This window comes from Bicyclus anynana, chromosome 26 (genome assembly GCF_947172395.1).
Source record: "Bicyclus anynana chromosome 26, ilBicAnyn1.1, whole genome shotgun sequence".
NCBI lineage: Eukaryota > Metazoa > Arthropoda > Insecta > Lepidoptera > Nymphalidae > Bicyclus > Bicyclus anynana.
The window spans coordinates 622334-639412 of NC_069108.1; the positions used below are offsets into that span (position 1 = coordinate 622334).

At 40.7% G+C, this 17079-nt stretch overlaps 3 protein-coding genes across 4 annotated transcripts in view; 2 read left to right on the forward strand and 1 right to left on the reverse strand.

Annotated features, from left to right (window-relative positions):
- Positions 1–34: 34 nt before the first annotated feature.
- LOC128199512 (uncharacterized) lies at positions 35–2309 on the reverse strand. Its single transcript, XM_052889458.1, has 3 exons — positions 1850–2309; positions 1140–1309; positions 35–412 (listed from the first exon to the last, which is right to left on the reverse strand). Exons 1-3 carry the CDS (start codon positions 1974–1976, stop codon positions 56–58), a joined length of 654 nt encoding a protein of 217 aa, XP_052745418.1. The 5' UTR covers positions 1977–2309; the 3' UTR covers positions 35–55.
- A 932-nt stretch (positions 2310–3241) lies between these two features.
- LOC112045715 (heat shock protein 68-like) lies at positions 3242–5672 on the forward strand. The gene has a single exon (XM_024082004.2). It carries the CDS (start codon positions 3352–3354, stop codon positions 5527–5529), a length of 2178 nt encoding a protein of 725 aa, XP_023937772.1. The 5' UTR covers positions 3242–3351; the 3' UTR covers positions 5530–5672.
- Positions 5673–6152: 480 nt separating this feature from the next.
- LOC112045690 (insulin-degrading enzyme) overlaps positions 6153–17079 on the forward strand; it is a 33817-nt gene continuing 22890 nt past the window's right edge. Inside the window, exons 1-6 of one of the 2 annotated variants that reach the window (XM_024081973.2) lie at positions 6153–6348; positions 8608–8790; positions 10913–11001; positions 11428–11513; positions 13032–14260; positions 16778–16947. In XM_024081973.2, the coding sequence (XP_023937741.2) occupies positions 8642–8790; positions 10913–11001; positions 11428–11513; positions 13032–14260; positions 16778–16947 (1723 nt within the window). In that variant the 5' untranslated portion in view covers positions 6153–6348; positions 8608–8641. The remainder of the gene's footprint in view (positions 6349–8607; positions 8791–10912; positions 11002–11427; positions 11514–13031; positions 14261–16777; positions 16948–17079) is intronic. The other variant, XM_052889561.1, reaches the window with a different exon arrangement.

Sequence of the window (17079 nt, forward strand, 5' to 3'; positions counted from 1 at the left end):
AGCGGGCAGTAGTGCAGCAGGCGCAGCTGCCACAGACACCCTGTATACATACTCGTTACCTATCAGAGTAGCCAATGGCGCCTTGCACGTGGCGGTCTCCTCGAGTGAGGCGACGTGCCGCCGCAGGCCGCGCGCGCCCGCCGCCGAGCGCCGCGCCACCGCCGCCAGGCAGCCCAACGCTGCTTGCTGCGCCAGCGGGCAGTAGTGCAGCAGGCGCAGCTGCCACAGACACCCTGTATACATACTCGTTACCTATCAGAGTAGCCAATGGCGCCTTGCACGTGGCGGTCTCCTCGAGTGAGGCGACGTGCCGCCGCAGGCCGCGCGCGCCCGCCGCCGAGCGCCGCGCCACCGCCGCCAGGCAGCCCAACGCTGCTTGCTGCGCCAGCGGGGAGTAGTGCAGCAGGCACAGCTGCCACAGACCAATGCAAGAGCTCACACAGACAAATAGTCATCATTGTCAACCTATTTTTCAACCCAATACAGGGCTGAGCCACCCTACTGATAGGAGGGAAAAGAAGCATTGACACACCAAAGAAACTTGACAAAAAACCTTAGCACCACATAACCAGCAGTCTTAACACCCCTCTGGTGCAGTTGGTAAGCAGCAAGCAATACACTCGCAGTATTTCAGAGGTCATCATCATCATTATTATCAACCCATATTCGGCTCACTGCTGAGCTGGAGTCTCTTCTCAGAATGAGAGGGGTTAAGTCAATAGTCCACCACTGGCCCAATGCGGATTGGCAGAATTCACACTTTGTCTTCAGTGTACTTGTGGCATTTGAGCTGTCTACATTTCTTGCTGTGTAATTCTTTACTTGGGATAGGCGGGGAGAGTGACGTGAGTGGAAAAGGGGAGTGTTTGTTAACATTCAAAGGATCCTTTAACCCTACACACAACATTCACAAGTCTGTGACTCCACTCAAGGTCATTCTCTGCCATTCTAAAGTCTTATTTTGGTTACAGTTTGATTTGTTAATTAAGTTGTCTTGACAAATGTTGTGAATCATAGCCTTTATTCTAGTTATCCACTTCAGAGTCTGCTAAAAATGGTATGATGTGTGAGACATGTTAGACCACCCTTTTTCTGTGAGAAGATTAGAGGAAAATAATCCATCTTTAAATCTAAGGTACCTCCACAATATCATCGTAGTACTTCTCACTGAGCCGGTGTTTGGTGACAGTAGAAGCTAGCAGCTTCAGTGAGTCTCGCACAGTGGCGGCCCAGTCGTTGTCTGTACGTCTGGCGGCTACTACACACAACAACTGCACGGGATCATTTAGTAGAGTTGACACTACCCTTTCTGAAAACCAAACATAGAGAATTATAAATATTCCATAAGCTTCCATCTTAGATTGCATCATCAGACACCACCAAGTGAGATGGTTAAGAGCTAGCTTGTAAAGAATAAAAACAATGTATACTATACCAAAATTTGTTTACAATCCCAAAGCAATGTACAGAACTAGTGGACACCTAGTGCAACTTTTGTTTTTTTAAGTGATAATGCAATCGAAGATGGAAGCGGTTCCAAAGAATGTTGAGGTTCTGGAAGCCGAGCAGAAAGGGTAGTGTTGGGACCATTGGGTGGACAGATGACATGAAATAGGTGATTACAGGGAGCAGATGCAGGCGACTCAAAACCATGATATTTAGCAAAAGTCTAGCATAATGGTGATGATGTATAGCATTCATTTTGATCTATGTTATTGTATGATCAGTCAAAAACTCATTGATACAATGATAAACATCAAAATGTAAACTGCAATTTAGAGGGAGAATTATGTATGATTTGAGTACGATAGTAATTAAAACATGGGGTCTAGATCAGATAACAGTTTACCGGTCTCGAAAGGCGCTAAATCCTCTGCAAGTACAATTTCCGTGCTTTTTAACACTTGAGCGAAAAGTTTCGTATCACTTGCTGTAGCATTTTGACAACTTTTTATTACTGCCTCCCATTCTTCCATTATGCTCGCAAGTTAATGCCTAACCACAAATAAATAATTCACTACATAAACCCCTATAAATGCCTACAAAATCACGAATTTAATCACAACAAAACAAAATTTAAAACTACTTGAAAATTAAATTGAAATTTGAAAACATCAAAAGTCAAATATACAAAACACAGATCACTATATACAAAACAATCAAAATCAGCCGGCGAGCGAATTTAATAAACTCTGTTTTCGGCCCTGGATACTTAGCTATTTAAGTTATGTCTATCAATTATCATATTAATCTGTGGCTTAGTCTAATAAAAAACTAGAATGCATAGCCTTAAAAACAAAAAAAACATATCGCCTGGGATACCAGGACAAAAAAAGAAGCTCCACACATTTTCCGATGATGAGTATGAGTTAGTAACGCTGCTGTAAAAAATCTGTTCGTGTATTTTACTTTTTAAAATATATACTATGATATCGTATATAATATATCTATCAAAAAATAAGTCAGTGCCTGACGTTATTTATTGATACGAAGCACAAAATAAAATATGTATCTATGTTTAGACGACTATGAAACACACAGAAGAATATTTTTTATAATTTTTAACTGTATCCTTTACTCACTAATAAATCCTTAAACATGTCCAAAAGAATAATAAAGTGGTTTAATATTGCTCAAATGCACTATATCCTTAAACGTGTTTTACTGAGAAACACATTCGTTACATAAATAAATAACGCCAAAAATGTAACTACTTACATTTATTAGGAAAAAAAGGATTATAATATATTTTTATTTGATTTGACTGTATTTTTGTTTGACTGTCTTTTCAAGTATAGAAAAAAAACTTTACGTTTCAATGTAAAACGTTGAAATGAAACTTTGTGTAAACATCGTTGTCACCTGCAGTGTTTTTCCATTTCGTTACTTCAAACATAGAATTCACATGTTATCCAAATATATAAAAATATTTTAATAAAATTTCCAATATTTAGTGGATTTTTTCATGATATAGCAACACTAGAAAGACCGCCCCACAGCCCGCCCTTAGACGTTCTCATTGCTTACTATTTTATAAGCTATCTCTGTCTATCAAACGCGATTACTGTATTTGCTTTCTCGTTTTTTCAAACAAAAGCGTTCATTGGCCGGATTATTACGACTCTAGAATTACCCACCTGAATCTAGAACGTTATTGGTCGTTTATAGCTGTTTCGAGAAGCTTCCCGAACGAGATTCGTCGGCCGACCCCAACTATATAAAGGCCCCGGGAGCGCGGCAAAGCATTCATTATTTGAAAGTACGAAGCGAAGATAAGACGCGAATTCGGTGGAAACACCTAACGAAGTGAAGTGTTACTACGTGTGTATAAATAAAAGTATTATTCGAAGAATGCCAGCTATCGGAATAGATTTGGGAACTACGTACTCGTGTGTGGGAGTATGGCAGCATGGGAACGTGGACATCATCGCGAACGAGCAGGGCAACAGGACTACACCATCCTACGTCGCCTTCACGGACACGGAACGACTCATCGGCGACGCGGCGAAGAACCAAGCCGCTCTGAACCCCAACAACACGGTCTTCGACGCTAAACGGCTGATCGGACGAAAGTACGACGACCCCAAAATCCAGCAAGACATGAAACACTGGCCTTTTAAAGTCGTTAACGATTATGGCAAGCCGAAAATTCAGGTCGAGTTCAAGGGGGAAGTGAAAAAGTTCGCTCCTGAAGAAATCAGCAGCATGGTGTTAACTAAAATGAAGGAGACAGCTGAAGCATATTTGGGTACGACGGTAAAGGACGCTGTTATTACTGTGCCAGCTTACTTCAATGATTCTCAACGTCAAGCGACTAAAGACGCGGGCGCCATTGCTAAGCTGAACGTTCTACGCATCATCAATGAACCCACTGCTGCTGCATTAGCTTACGGATTGGACAAAAACTTGACAGACGAACGCAATGTCCTCATTTTCGACCTCGGAGGAGGTACTTTCGACGTATCAGTCCTCAGCATTGCTGAAGGCTCACTCTTTGAAGTGAAGTCCACAGCCGGAGACACGCATTTGGGCGGCGAAGACTTTGACAATCGCCTCGTGAATCATTTCGCTGAGGAATTCAAAAGGAAGCACAGAAAGGATATCACCGGGAGTCCCAGAGCGTTGCGTCGTCTGCGCACGGCAGCTGAACGAGCTAAGCGTACTTTGTCCTCGAGTACCGAAGCAACAGTAGAAATCGACGCGTTGCACGAAGGCATTGACTTCTACACGAAGATATCCCGCGCTCGATTCGAGGAGCTAAACTCGGACTTGTTCCGTGGGACGCTAGAGCCGGTTGAGAAGGCATTGAAAGACGCCAAACTGGACAAATCTTCAATCCACGACGTCGTCTTGGTTGGTGGATCGACGCGCATCCCCAAAATCCAAAGCATGTTGAAGAACTTCTTCTGCGGAAAGAAGTTAAACCTTTCCATCAACCCTGATGAGGCAGTTGCGTATGGTGCTGCAGTTCAAGCTGCTATCCTCAGTGGAGAACAGCACAGCAAGATCCAGGATGTTCTTCTAGTCGATGTAGCACCTCTGTCACTAGGTATAGAAACCGCGGGAGGGGTTATGACCAAAATCGTCGAAAGAAACGCGAAGATCCCCTGCAAACAGAGCCAAACATTCACCACGTACTCTGACAACCAGCCCGCTGTCACCATCCAAGTGTACGAAGGAGAACGAGCGATGACCAAAGACAACAATCTTCTCGGAAAGTTTGACTTGACCGGCATCCCCCCAGCTCCACGTGGCGTGCCAAAAATCGACGTGACCTTTAACCTGGATGCGAATGGAATTCTCAACGTCTCTGCCAAAGAGAACAGCACTGGACGCAGCAAGAACATCGTCATAAAGAACGATAAAGGAAGATTGACCAGAGAGGAGATAGACCGCATGTTAGCGGAAGCAGAGCGCTACAAACAGGAAGACGACAAACAAAGAGAGCGGGTGACAGCGCGAAACCATCTTGAGACTTACATCTTCGGTGTGAAGCAAGCCGTGGACGATGCTGGAGACAAACTGAGCGAGCAAGATAAGCAGCAAGCGAGAAGCGAGTGCGATGACGCGCTTAAATGGCTGGATTCCAACTCCCTGGCTGAAAAGGAGGAATACGAGCATAAGCTCAAGGAACTCCAGCGTGTATGCTCGCCGCTCATGAGCAAGATGCATGGAGCTGCTAATGGATACCCTGGCGCGCAGCAGGGTCAACGACACCAACAGCAATCTGAACCCGGTTTTCCAGGATATCAGCAGCAATCGGGAGCCGGTTTTCCAGGATATCAGCAGCAATCAGGAGCCGGTTTTCCAGGATTTCAGCAGCAATCGGGATCCGGTTTTCCAGGATATCAGCAGCAATCGGGAGCCGGTTTTCCAGGATATCAGCAGCAATCGGGAGCCGGTTTTCCAGGATATCAGCAGCAATCAGGAGCCGGTTTTCCAGGATTTCAGCAGCAATCGGGAGCCGGTTTCCCAGGTCACCAACAGCAACAGTCCTATTCGGGACCGACGATAGAAGAAATTGACTAAATCTACTAGTTTGTTCCTAACCCTAAGTGATACATAAATTAGCATTTATAAAAAAAATGTAGACTGATTAGCTTAATTGATATATGTTTTTTTTAATCCAACAGGTGTTCATTGTTAATTGCCAAAATAAATGAAAATTAATAATAAAATTGCGTGTTTCATTTTAACAATACTTCAGTATTATTATAGTGTGCTGTGTTTATGAAGTGTGGATAACATTGCGTGAGCCTAATAGGCCGTACAGACTACTTAAGTATTTTAGGCAAGTATGATCAATTTTTGGATTTACCGCCCAAAAATTGTTCGTACTCGACTAAAATACTAAAGTAGTCCGAACTATTTGTAGGCCTAAACATTGATCGCAAATGGATAGTTATTAAGCCACCAACACGCGAATATTTATTTTTATATACTTCGTTTACAATTCGTAATACATTACACTACACATTTCATGAACATGAACCCACTCATAATAAAAGAAATATTTGATGAAAAAAATTCAACCGACTTCAAACTCAAAAATATTTCCAAACTTTAACGAAAAACGACATTTAAAAAAAATATAGTTAGGTATTTATTTAATCTGTTCAATTCAAACTTCAAATTGTCAATGTCACTGTTAAGTGTTAACTGTCAAATTTACTGCACAACAATTTGCCAAATGAATTTCGTCATCGGTTTTTTTATGCAAATAATTTACGATAGGAATTATTTAATAAGTTATTAAGTGTAAATATCCAAGCTGGCATCCAGAAGACTACTACTGCTCGGGTTCCACAGTTTCTCACCGCCCTCTCCTTGTAGAGCCAGTGGCAAAAGGTTAGAACTGTTTATTTTATTGATTAATTTTGTATTTAAATTTTGTTGTGTTTTTGACTGGAACCAGCATCTAGCTGAACACAATTCGAGTTTTGAAGTTCTTACGTTATAAAAAACCAATACCTTTTAATAATCCATATGAAAATCTGACTGAATTGGCGCAATTTTGGATGGATGTAACCAGATAGACCAAGTCAAAGTTCAATGGCTAAATAGATCTGGATGTAACTTGTTAAAGAGATAGATTATAATCTGAATCAGCACGTATATTTTGTCTCGAGGTTCTTACAAGATGTGGTTAAACTTGATTAAAACTGGGAAACAGTTCATTGTCAGCATATTTATATGAGCCACACTACTGGACCAGGCTTTCCACCTTAAAGGAGATGCTATGAAGATCCACCACCCTGCTCCAATGTGGGTGGGCTTAGGTCCTATGGTAATCGGACCACCGGATCCGATCGGACCGAATCGGATTACCATAGGACCTGACTTACTAGACTTGCTGTAGCAAAAGTGTATGATCACGATCTGACGTGTTTATACAAACAAAGCTGCAGATTTAAATTATAGTAGTGTGTAGAGTAAGGACACAGGATATATTTATTAATCTATACTAATATTATAAAGAGGTAAAGTTTGTAAGTTTGTAACAATTTTTTGAAATGGGGTAATCTTCGGAACTATTGGACCAATTTTAAAAATTCTTTCACCAGTCGAATGCTACGTTATCGGGGAGTGCTATAGGCTATATTTTATATTTCTATCGTATATAACTACTGAGATATCGCGGGTTTTCTCTTACAGGTCAGACTGAAAAACTTACTTATTCGCATGCGCTGCCTCAACCATTGCGTATAACTGAAATAAATGTATGGAGGCTTTTTGAACCTTTAAAAGTTCTACAAAAAAGTCCGCGACACTATATATCTATCTTTTATATTTTAGCAGATATAGTACCTTTAGTACTTTATTAAATTATTTAAATTTTAAACTAAGGTTTACGTCATTATTTACACAACTTAACTTAAATCCTTATCAAAATTAATTATTTAATAATCACAAGGATATTATAGAGATAAGATTTGCCCTTTACAGTATGTTAATTAGTTATATAGTTTCGGAGATAATACAAAATTTCTGAAAGTTGCAGAAATGCCGCTGTATGACGCCCCTCGGATTCAATTACGTGGTTCCCGTTCCCGTATGAATATGAGGACCAAACATAGCCTATGACACTCGCAAATAATGTAGCTTTCTATTGGTAAAAGAATTTTCCAAATCGGTCCAGTAGATCCAGAGATTACCCCCGACAACCACACAAACTTTACCTCTTTATAGTATTAGCATAGAAGTCGCTTGGGAACTTATAGTGTTTTGGTCATTGCACCACGCACAAAAGGCTGGACCAATTTTGCTGAGGGTAGGGATAGGATAGAGGTAGGGTAGGGGTAATTTAGGGAAAGTGTAGGGTAGGGTAGGGTAGGGTACGGATGTTTATAGCAAAGAAAATTCAGGAAAAATTTCAACGTAAGGTAGAGTTAGGGTAGGGTACGGGTAGGGTAGGGGTAGGGTAGGTGTAGGGTAGAGGTAGGGTAGGGTAGGGTAGGGGTAGGGTAGAGGTAGGGTAGGGGTAGGGTAGGGGTAAGGTAGGGGTAGGGTAGGGTTGGGTAGGTTTACGAGCAGGGTAAGGTAGAGGTAGAGAAGTTTACATCAATTTTTACGCGGACGAAGTCGCGGGCGTCCGCTATTGTTGAATATTTTCGATGTGTAAGTTTACCTCGTCCCCCTCGAAAAAACTATAGACAATTTTGTCGGTAAATTTGAGTGCAATACAAGTCCAAAGGTCCAATTGCTCAGAGGCTGTTAATGATAATCTTAAACTCTTGAGAATCACTATCAGATTTTAATAATAATAAGTGGGTCTGACAGCCTCAAAAGCTCTTCTGGACATGGGTAACATGAATTTCACCACTCTAGATAGAATTTTTACCAAATTCTTAGTTGATAAAAAGCTAATTAATACTTAAATTAATATACATAAATAATCTACACACCACTATTTAGCCCCAAAGTAAGCATACAGGTTGTATTATGGGTACATGTTCATAACACAAATATTTTCCAGTTAACGTAATTCGAACCCACAGCCATGTATGCAGAAAGCAGGGTCACTACCCACTGAGCCAGCCGTCAAAGGCAAGTGACCTAACCGTATTTACGTAACTGTTGAGCTATTGAGGATATTAATTTTTACAGCTTGTTCTACCTCCACAAACGGCAGTACTCCGGTATGACGGTGCCGCAGTGTGTGCCACGCTCGCCCAGCCGGGGGCAGAGCCCTGCGGAGGCGCGCGCGGGCTCCGGAGCCGACAGTCCCGCTGATGTGGTGAAGAAGTACGATGATATTGTGAAGAGCCAGGAAGATAGAAGGGAGTACAGGTAACATAATAATAATAATAATAATAATGATAATAGCCTTTATTAACAATTTACCTTAGTATAAAAAACTATACAATATAAAAAAATTACGACACCGGTAAATCGTCTTGCCTTTCGGCATAGGCCTCCCCCAAGATCTTCCATGCCTTGCGATTTCCTTTTCCAAAGTGTTCCTGCTGTCATCTTCAAATCATCTTCCCATCTTCTTAATGGCCTGCCGCGTTTCCTTTTGTTGTCTCTAGGGTACCAAACAGTACTAACTACTAAACTAATATTATAAACGCGAAAGTTTGTATGGATGTTTGGATGTTTGTTACTCTATAACGTCGCTACTACTGAAGCGATTTGGTTGATATTTGGAATGGAAATATATTTTACTCTGGATTGACACAGGCTACTTTTTATCCCGAAAAAATCCATGGATTCTCGAGATTTGCGAAAACTGATGATTTTGATGATATGAATGTTTGTTACTCTTTCACGCTTCGACTACTGAACCGAATTAGCTGAAATTTGGCATTAAGATATATTATAGCCTGGATTAACACATAGGCTACTTTTTATTCCGGGAAAAATCCATGGTTCCCGAGGGATTTGTGAAAAACTAAATTCCACGCGAACGTAGTCGCGGGCGTCCGCTAGTTACTATATATATTTTTTTTAACTTTTTAACGCCTTCCCTTGTGACGTAAGGTGGTAGATGCGTTACGAAAACTGTAATCAAAATGATATACCGCCATCTGTAGCACTACTAATAACTACACTACAACACAAGTAAGTCTAGTACTGAATCTGTCCTTTACCTGCATAATTGTGAACTACACCAGGCAGGTCATCTCCTTCTAGATGCAATAGGGATGATGACAGTTTTTTAAATTGTATATAAATTAAGAGTATACTAATAGCAAAGCGGATTCCTAAAAAACGATCCATACAAAATGGCACGATTTAGTGACGTCGATGGCTCGCTGATCGTTAGTTTTGTATGGGCGTTCAAACAAAATTACTAGTATCTTTGTTATTTGTGCGTTTATGTTTATAGTTCATTTATTGAAAAATGTCACATTTAATGTAAGGAAGCTAAAACTGTATGAATTTTCATCTAATTACGATAAAAGAAAATTAATAGATTTTGAAATTTTATAATCTTATTTATTTTGCAAATATCCAGACAATCTTTGCTTTTTATGTATAAATTAGTTAACATTGACCTTATTTACCCGAGTGTATCATAAAAATCAATATAGTCAAACCTAGTCATCATCCCCATTCCGGGCTACGAGGCTATTCCTCTTTGCTCGTTCAGCCTGAAGGTAACAGTGGATGTCAATCCGTGTGCCCCATGCGGACTGTGATTACTCTGGATTACTCTCTATAGTCTCAAGTCCGTGTGAACTAACTAACAGAAGCTAGTGAAGTAAACTCTCACTTACGAGAATAGACTACTAAGCCAGTGGCATGTTAGTAGCACAATCTCACAAGTAGGATCTTCATTTTTAACCGACTTCAAAAAAAAGGAGGTGGTTATCAATATGACGCTTTTTTTTTTGTTTGTTACCGCAGAACTTCGTCATGCCTTAACCAATTTTAAAAATCCTTTTTGTTTCAAAGAGTATACTTCGAGATTGGTCCCATTTATTTTTTATTAAAAATAAATGCTAGGACACACTAAAAACAGAAAAATTAAATCTTTTTAACAAAAATAGTTTAACTTCAAAATCACAAAAATAAACTAAAAAGCGAAAAATAACATTGCATGTGCTATCTTCTGATCACTGTGAAGGTCAATTCAATCATAAACTTTTAGGATTTAAAGACAGTTCTTCTCCGTGGTTCTTTCAGAAAGTCACTGACTTGGCATATACGTTTATTTTTGTGATTTTGAAGTTTTTTCAATTTTTTGTTAAAAATAATTTATAATGAATAAGTTTCGCTTTCATTTATTTTTCAAAGAAATTTTACTTCAGTTGAGTGGTCTAAATCACACACTTTGTTATCTGCCGTTTAGTATACATTGTAATAAAAAATCTTTAAGCTTGAATATATCTTTAAATATGCATGTACCCACACAATACTATTTGCTGAGATGAAATTTGTTTATAGAACGCGTGTTGTGTTTCAGAGGCCTGCAGTTAGCGAACAATTTGAAAGTGCTGCTGGTCAGCGATCCTACGACAGACAAGTCAGCGGCAGCGTTGGATGTTAACGTTGGTATGTTATATCCTTTCACCTGACTGCACATATATTTTGTCTTAAGATTCTTACAAGATGTGGATAGACTTGATTAAAACTGGGACACAGTTTATTGTCGGCATATTTATATCAGCCCCACTACTGGGCCAGGCTTTCCACCTTAAAGGAGATGCTATGAAGATCCACTATCCTGTTCCAATGTTGGTGGGCTTAGAAAACAGACCAATTACTATTGACCAATTTTTTAAGTTGATTGACTATAATTCCTGTTTAAATAGCAATTGCTACTTAGCTGTTATACTTTTTCATGTAATTTCATTATGTATCCTGCTCTCCTTTTTGTACGTTTTTTCTCGTGGACTACGGAACAATAAAAACCCTTCCTGCGCGGATCCGATTCGCTCATTTCCGGTTTTTTTTTAAATTAAAAATGTATATTTTCAGGTTACCTCAGCGACCCGGACGAGCTGCCCGGATTGGCGCATTTTTGTGAGCACATGCTATTTCTGGGAACAGAAAAATATCCAGAGGCATGTATATTTATTTGTATTTTATAAAAGAAGTATTAAACTATTTAATATAGATCCCAGTGAACCGAAAGTGATTAAACTTTGATTGCTACAACAGTTGTGTAGTATGTTTTAACATACTATTCAACGGTTCATTGCTAAGCGTTGGAATTACATAATTGGCTGATTTTCTATTACCACCACCACCACCACGCGATTTCGCTTTACTGGTAACAGCGTAAAATGCCGCTTCACGCGACGTCGCGTGGTGTGGCAATGAACGTGATAAAGAAGATGTCTGAAATTGGGCCCACTTTTCAGAAAGATACAGAAATGAATAATGTATTAAAAATCTTGTATATTTCACTAGATTACTCCATTAGAATCTTAGCCGATATATTATCCGCCAACAGGGAAAATAAGATGATTGCATTATTTTTACACTGATCCAGCTTTGTAAATGCATAATGTAGTGATTTATATACTCTTTACTAATTGTGATTGTTTGGCAGTTGTCTTTGTAAATGCGTGCTGTCAATATCTAAGTCAATCAATGATTAAGATGTTATGTCATTATTAAATATCAACATTATCATTGCTTTTCGTATTTGTGCGAAAGTTAAAGTGTTTCTATGCGTTTCTTTTTACCTAAACTGTCAGTTTTCCTAGGGAATGGACATTATATATTGTCATATTTTAGAGCCTCAATAGCTCAACGGTAAGAGCGGTCAGACTCATCACCGAAGGATGGTAGTTCAATGCCCGCCCCGTTGGTGTATTGTCGTACCCACTCCTAATACAGTCGACTAGTTGGCGGGAAATGGAAATATTGGCCATATTTAAAAGATATGGCAATAAAAATATATTGACGAAATGTGTTAATTTAGTGTGAATTCTAATCAGGGCTATTGTAGCTTCACAATAGTGAAACAATTTTGTAAATTGGTTCAGTAGTTCCAAAGCCTATTCAATGCAAACAAACAATCAAATCTTTCCTCTTTATAATATTAGTATATATATAAAATCAATGCCATTTTTCGTTGTAATTTTATAACTCAAGAACAGGCTCATCTATCCAAACCAATTGTTTAGGCTTTGTTCGGACTATTTAGTAGATGGTTTATGTGAAGTTTGCACAAAATCGGTCGAGTCGAATTCAAGGGGTAGGGTAAGGTAGGGATACGGAAGAAGTGCACATAAGTCAAAGCAAAACTTGACCGGGTCCTGTAGTATTAGTATACAAGTATAGTTGGAAAATTTCTACACAATAAGAGACGTGTCTTGCAGTGATATTCATAGACGTTGTAGAGGCACCCCCAGGGGATCATTCACCCGCTGAGTGTCAAATTCTCAAACAAATAGAGGTTAACACGTTACTTTGGTGCGTTACGAGGTTTTTTGACCTCATACTAAAACTTTATGTGGTGGACACTCTTGAAGATGGTCAATTGACGTACCGCAGCGAACGTGTGAAAAGCGGCTGAATGATCCCCTGGGGGTGCCCCTACAGCGTTTATGAATTCCACTGTCAATTTGCAGGAGAATGAGTACAACAAGTTCCTCTCCGAGCACGGCGGCTCGTCCAACGCGTCGACGTCGTCGGACCACACCACGTACTACTTCGACGTGTTGCCGCAGCACCTGGCCAGCGCGCTGGACATGTATGTACCGTTTAGATTGACCGTGTTGATGCACGGCGGCTCGTCCAACGCGTCGACGTCGTCGGACCACACCACGTACTACTTCGACGTGTTGCCGCAGCACCTGGCCAGCGCGCTGGACATGTATGTACCGTTTAGATTGACCGTGTTGATGCACGGCGGCTCGTCCAACGCGTCGACGTCGTCGGACCACACCACGTACTACTTCGACGTGTTGCCGCAGCACCTGGCCAGCGCGCTGGACATGTATGTACCGTTTAGATTGACCGTGTTGATGCACGGCGGCTCGTCCAACGCGTCGACGTCGTCGGACCACACCACGTACTACTTCGACGTGTTGCCGCAGCACCTGGCCAGCGCGCTGGACATGTATGTACCGTTTAGATTGACCGTGTTGATGCACGGCGGCTCGTCCAACGCGTCGACGTCGTCGGACCACACCACGTACTACTTCGACGTGTTGCCGCAGCACCTGGCCAGCGCGCTGGACATGTATGTACCGTTTAGATTGACCGTGTTGATGCACGGCGGCTCGTCCAACGCGTCGACGTCGTCGGACCACACCACGTACTACTTCGACGTGTTGCCGCAGCACCTGGCCAGCGCGCTGGACATGTATGTACCGTTTAGATTGACCGTGTTGATGCACGGCGGCTCGTCCAACGCGTCGACGTCGTCGGACCACACCACGTACTACTTCGACGTGTTGCCGCAGCACCTGGCCAGCGCGCTGGACATGTATGTACCGTTTAGATTGACCGTGTTGATGCACGGCGGCTCGTCCAACGCGTCGACGTCGTCGGACCACACCACGTACTACTTCGACGTGTTGCCGCAGCACCTGGCCAGCGCGCTGGACATGTATGTACCGTTTAGATTGACCGTGTTGATGCACGGCGGCTCGTCCAACGCGTCGACGTCGTCGGACCACACCACGTACTACTTCGACGTGTTGCCGCAGCACCTGGCCAGCGCGCTGGACATGTATGTACCGTTTAGATTGACCGTGTTGATGCACGGCGGCTCGTCCAACGCGTCGACGTCGTCGGACCACACCACGTACTACTTCGACGTGTTGCCGCAGCACCTGGCCAGCGCGCTGGACATGTATGAACCGTCGATTTTTTCAGGATGAAAAGTGCCTATGTGTTAGTCCAGAGTAAAATTCTTTTCCATTCCAAATTTTAGCCAAATCAATCAAATTGACAAAGTTTCATACAAACTTTCATCCCCTATTTTATCCCCTTGAGGGTAGGGTTGATCAAAATCCTTTCTTATCGGATGTCTACGTCATAACACCTACCTGCACGCCAAATGTCAGCCCGATCCGTCCAGTGGTTTGGGCTGTGTGTTGATAGATCAGTCAGTCACCTTTGAAATCTGCAGTCGCTGTTTTTGGTATGCGAAGCACAGCGCGTACCATGCAGGAGCCGCATACGTCAATCGGGAACGAACATAGGTGCTGATGATCCTCGGCTTGGCCTTCAGTGGTAGGCGGGATGTTAGGACCTGGTACAGCATCGACATCGAAAAAAAGAGGAAATTCTTTTTCTCAATTCGACGCGCACGTTGCCAACAGATGGGGCTGCATCATTCTATATCGCGCTTCAAGAATTCTTATCCCATACATATAAGTATCCCTTCCCGATTGTTGTTACAGTACATCATTAATTTACAGTTCTAACAGTTCTTTGGCGCGGGTACCCATTTGGTACCTGTCTGGAAGAGGTAAGACTCGATAAGTCTAGTCGTAAAGGTAAACGTAGCTTTCCGTTATTGGCGACCGCGACCAGTGTTGCCAACCCTACTGTTTTAACAGTAGATTTGCTGTTTTCACATTGATGTCCATGTCTTCTGTTTCATAATTCATTCCTATTTTTTACTGTTTTTCCAATTAGAGTTCAGCACCACCTATTATATGTACTATGCAACCATTTTTTGATAACCACTACGTAATAAAACGCAATGACACTAGATGGAAGTATCTTCTCTTGTCGGGATTCAACAAAAATATGTATGATTTAGAAAAAATGTAAATACTGAACTCTGAAGATGAGGCAAAAACTAAAAATAATTTCATTTTGATTTTTTTTTTTTTTTTTGTTATTGTGATCATTAATACATATATCAACGAATGTGAGTTCTAGCAACTTCGAAAATTGTTTATTGTTTGAATTTTGAAATAAATGAGCAAAATTATGAAATGTTCCTTTTTATACTTTACCTACTGCTTTCTACTGTTTTTTTATTGGTGAATTAGTGTTTTTTAGCTTTTTGAGGTTGGCAACACCTCGCGCGGTCGCAGGTCGCGGTTGTTAAAAACAGAAGGATACCTTTACGCGTTTTCGTAATATACTGAGTATGTATACAGGGTGTCCACTGTCTTGTCCCGTAATTAATGAATTAAACGCAAATGGTAGATATTAAATCATCATCATCTCCTTACCCTTATCCCACTTAAGTGGGATCGGAAAAATATGTCAATCTTTTCCATTCGTCTCTATTACTCGTCAACTCATCATCCACTCCTTTTACACACATGTCCTCTTTCACACAATCCAACCATCTCTTCTTTGGCCTTCCTCTCCTCTTATGACCTTCCGCTTGCACATTCAACATTTTTCTAGTAATATGACTTTAAATGGTAGCTATTTAGATACACCACTTAATTATCTAAAACTAATTTGAATAGTTTTGAAAAAAATCTTGATAAAAGGGTAACCATGTTATATATTTTTTTTCGTATTTTCTGTAGCTGCGGGATTTACGATTTTAAGGATCTGATTTTTGTTAAATATTACAGATTAAATTGTAACGGAATACCTATTCATAATACAATTTTTATTAAAAATGTTTTATTTGTCTAGCTTTGAGTGCAATAATTATTTTTTATTAAGATGAAAGATTAAATAAAATATTAATAATATTTTTTAAAGGATATTAATATATTATATTAATATCCTTTAAAAAAAATGCATCGGACTGATGTCATCATTTTAAAAACTTATACACTTATTAAGAATTGTAAATTTGCACAAAACTTGTGTCTACTCTTAGTAGTAATAAAGTTGCTGGTAAAAATGTATAGTAAAAATTTTCAATACAAGAAAAAAAAATGTATGAGGTGTCAAAAGATTCGTAATAATAACCCGGGTGGGCTATCTAAGTTTTATAAAAAAATATATATTACTGAATTTACACCTCAGATTCTAACCTCAAAAGAAAAACAGAGATAATCGTCATTTGTTTGGTATCTAAAGGTCTTGGCGAGCACATTACAAACATGTATATTTTTAGCAGAATCAGAGGTGACTACAAAAGTAATAAAACCAATGTCGAACAAAGGTTATGATTCACAACACTTGTCAGGACAACTTAATTAACAAATCAAACTGTAACCAAAATAAGACCCTAGAATGGTAGAGAATGACCTTGAGTGAAGTCACGCACTTGTGGACGTTGTGTGTAGGGTGGATCTAAAAAGGACGAAAGAAAAAAAAAACATTCAGATAGAAATCGAGAAAGGCACAGGTACAAAAGTGATCAAGGTAGAGCCGTTAGATGTGACTTACTTGAATATATCTAACCCTATTAGTATATATCTAAGTATTAAACTGTCCACAGCTTCGCGCAGTTCTTCATCTCCCCGCTGTTCACGGAGTCGGCCACCGGTCGTGAGCTGAGCGCCGTTAACTCGGAGCACGAGAAGAACGCGTCCTCGGACATGTGGCGGCTGGACCAGCTCAACAAGAGCACCGCGGACCCACAGCATCCCTTCCACAAGTTCGGCACAGGTGAGTGTGTCTATATGAGAGCCAAACTGCTGCAAAGCTTAAAGTCCAATATTGGACCTATAATATGTCTTGTTTTCTTCACAGCAAAGTAAATTGACTTATATCCATCAGAGTTCCTATATGAGCGCCCCA

Coding starts and splice junctions, on each gene's coding strand:
- LOC128199512 (XM_052889458.1), bottom strand. CDS start 1,976: ATGGAAGAATGGGAGGCAGTAATAAAAAGTTGTCAAAATGCTACAGCA. Junction 1,310..1,849: donor TTTAGCGCCTTTCGAGACCG/GTAAACTGTTAT, acceptor TTTGGTTTTCAG/AAAGGGTAGTGTCAACTCTA. Junction 413..1,139: donor ACTACGATGATATTGTGGAG/GTACCTTAGATT, acceptor GGTCTGTGGCAG/CTGTGCCTGCTGCACTACTC.
- LOC112045715 (XM_024082004.2), top strand. CDS start 3,352: ATGCCAGCTATCGGAATAGATTTGGGAACTACGTACTCGTGTGTGGGA.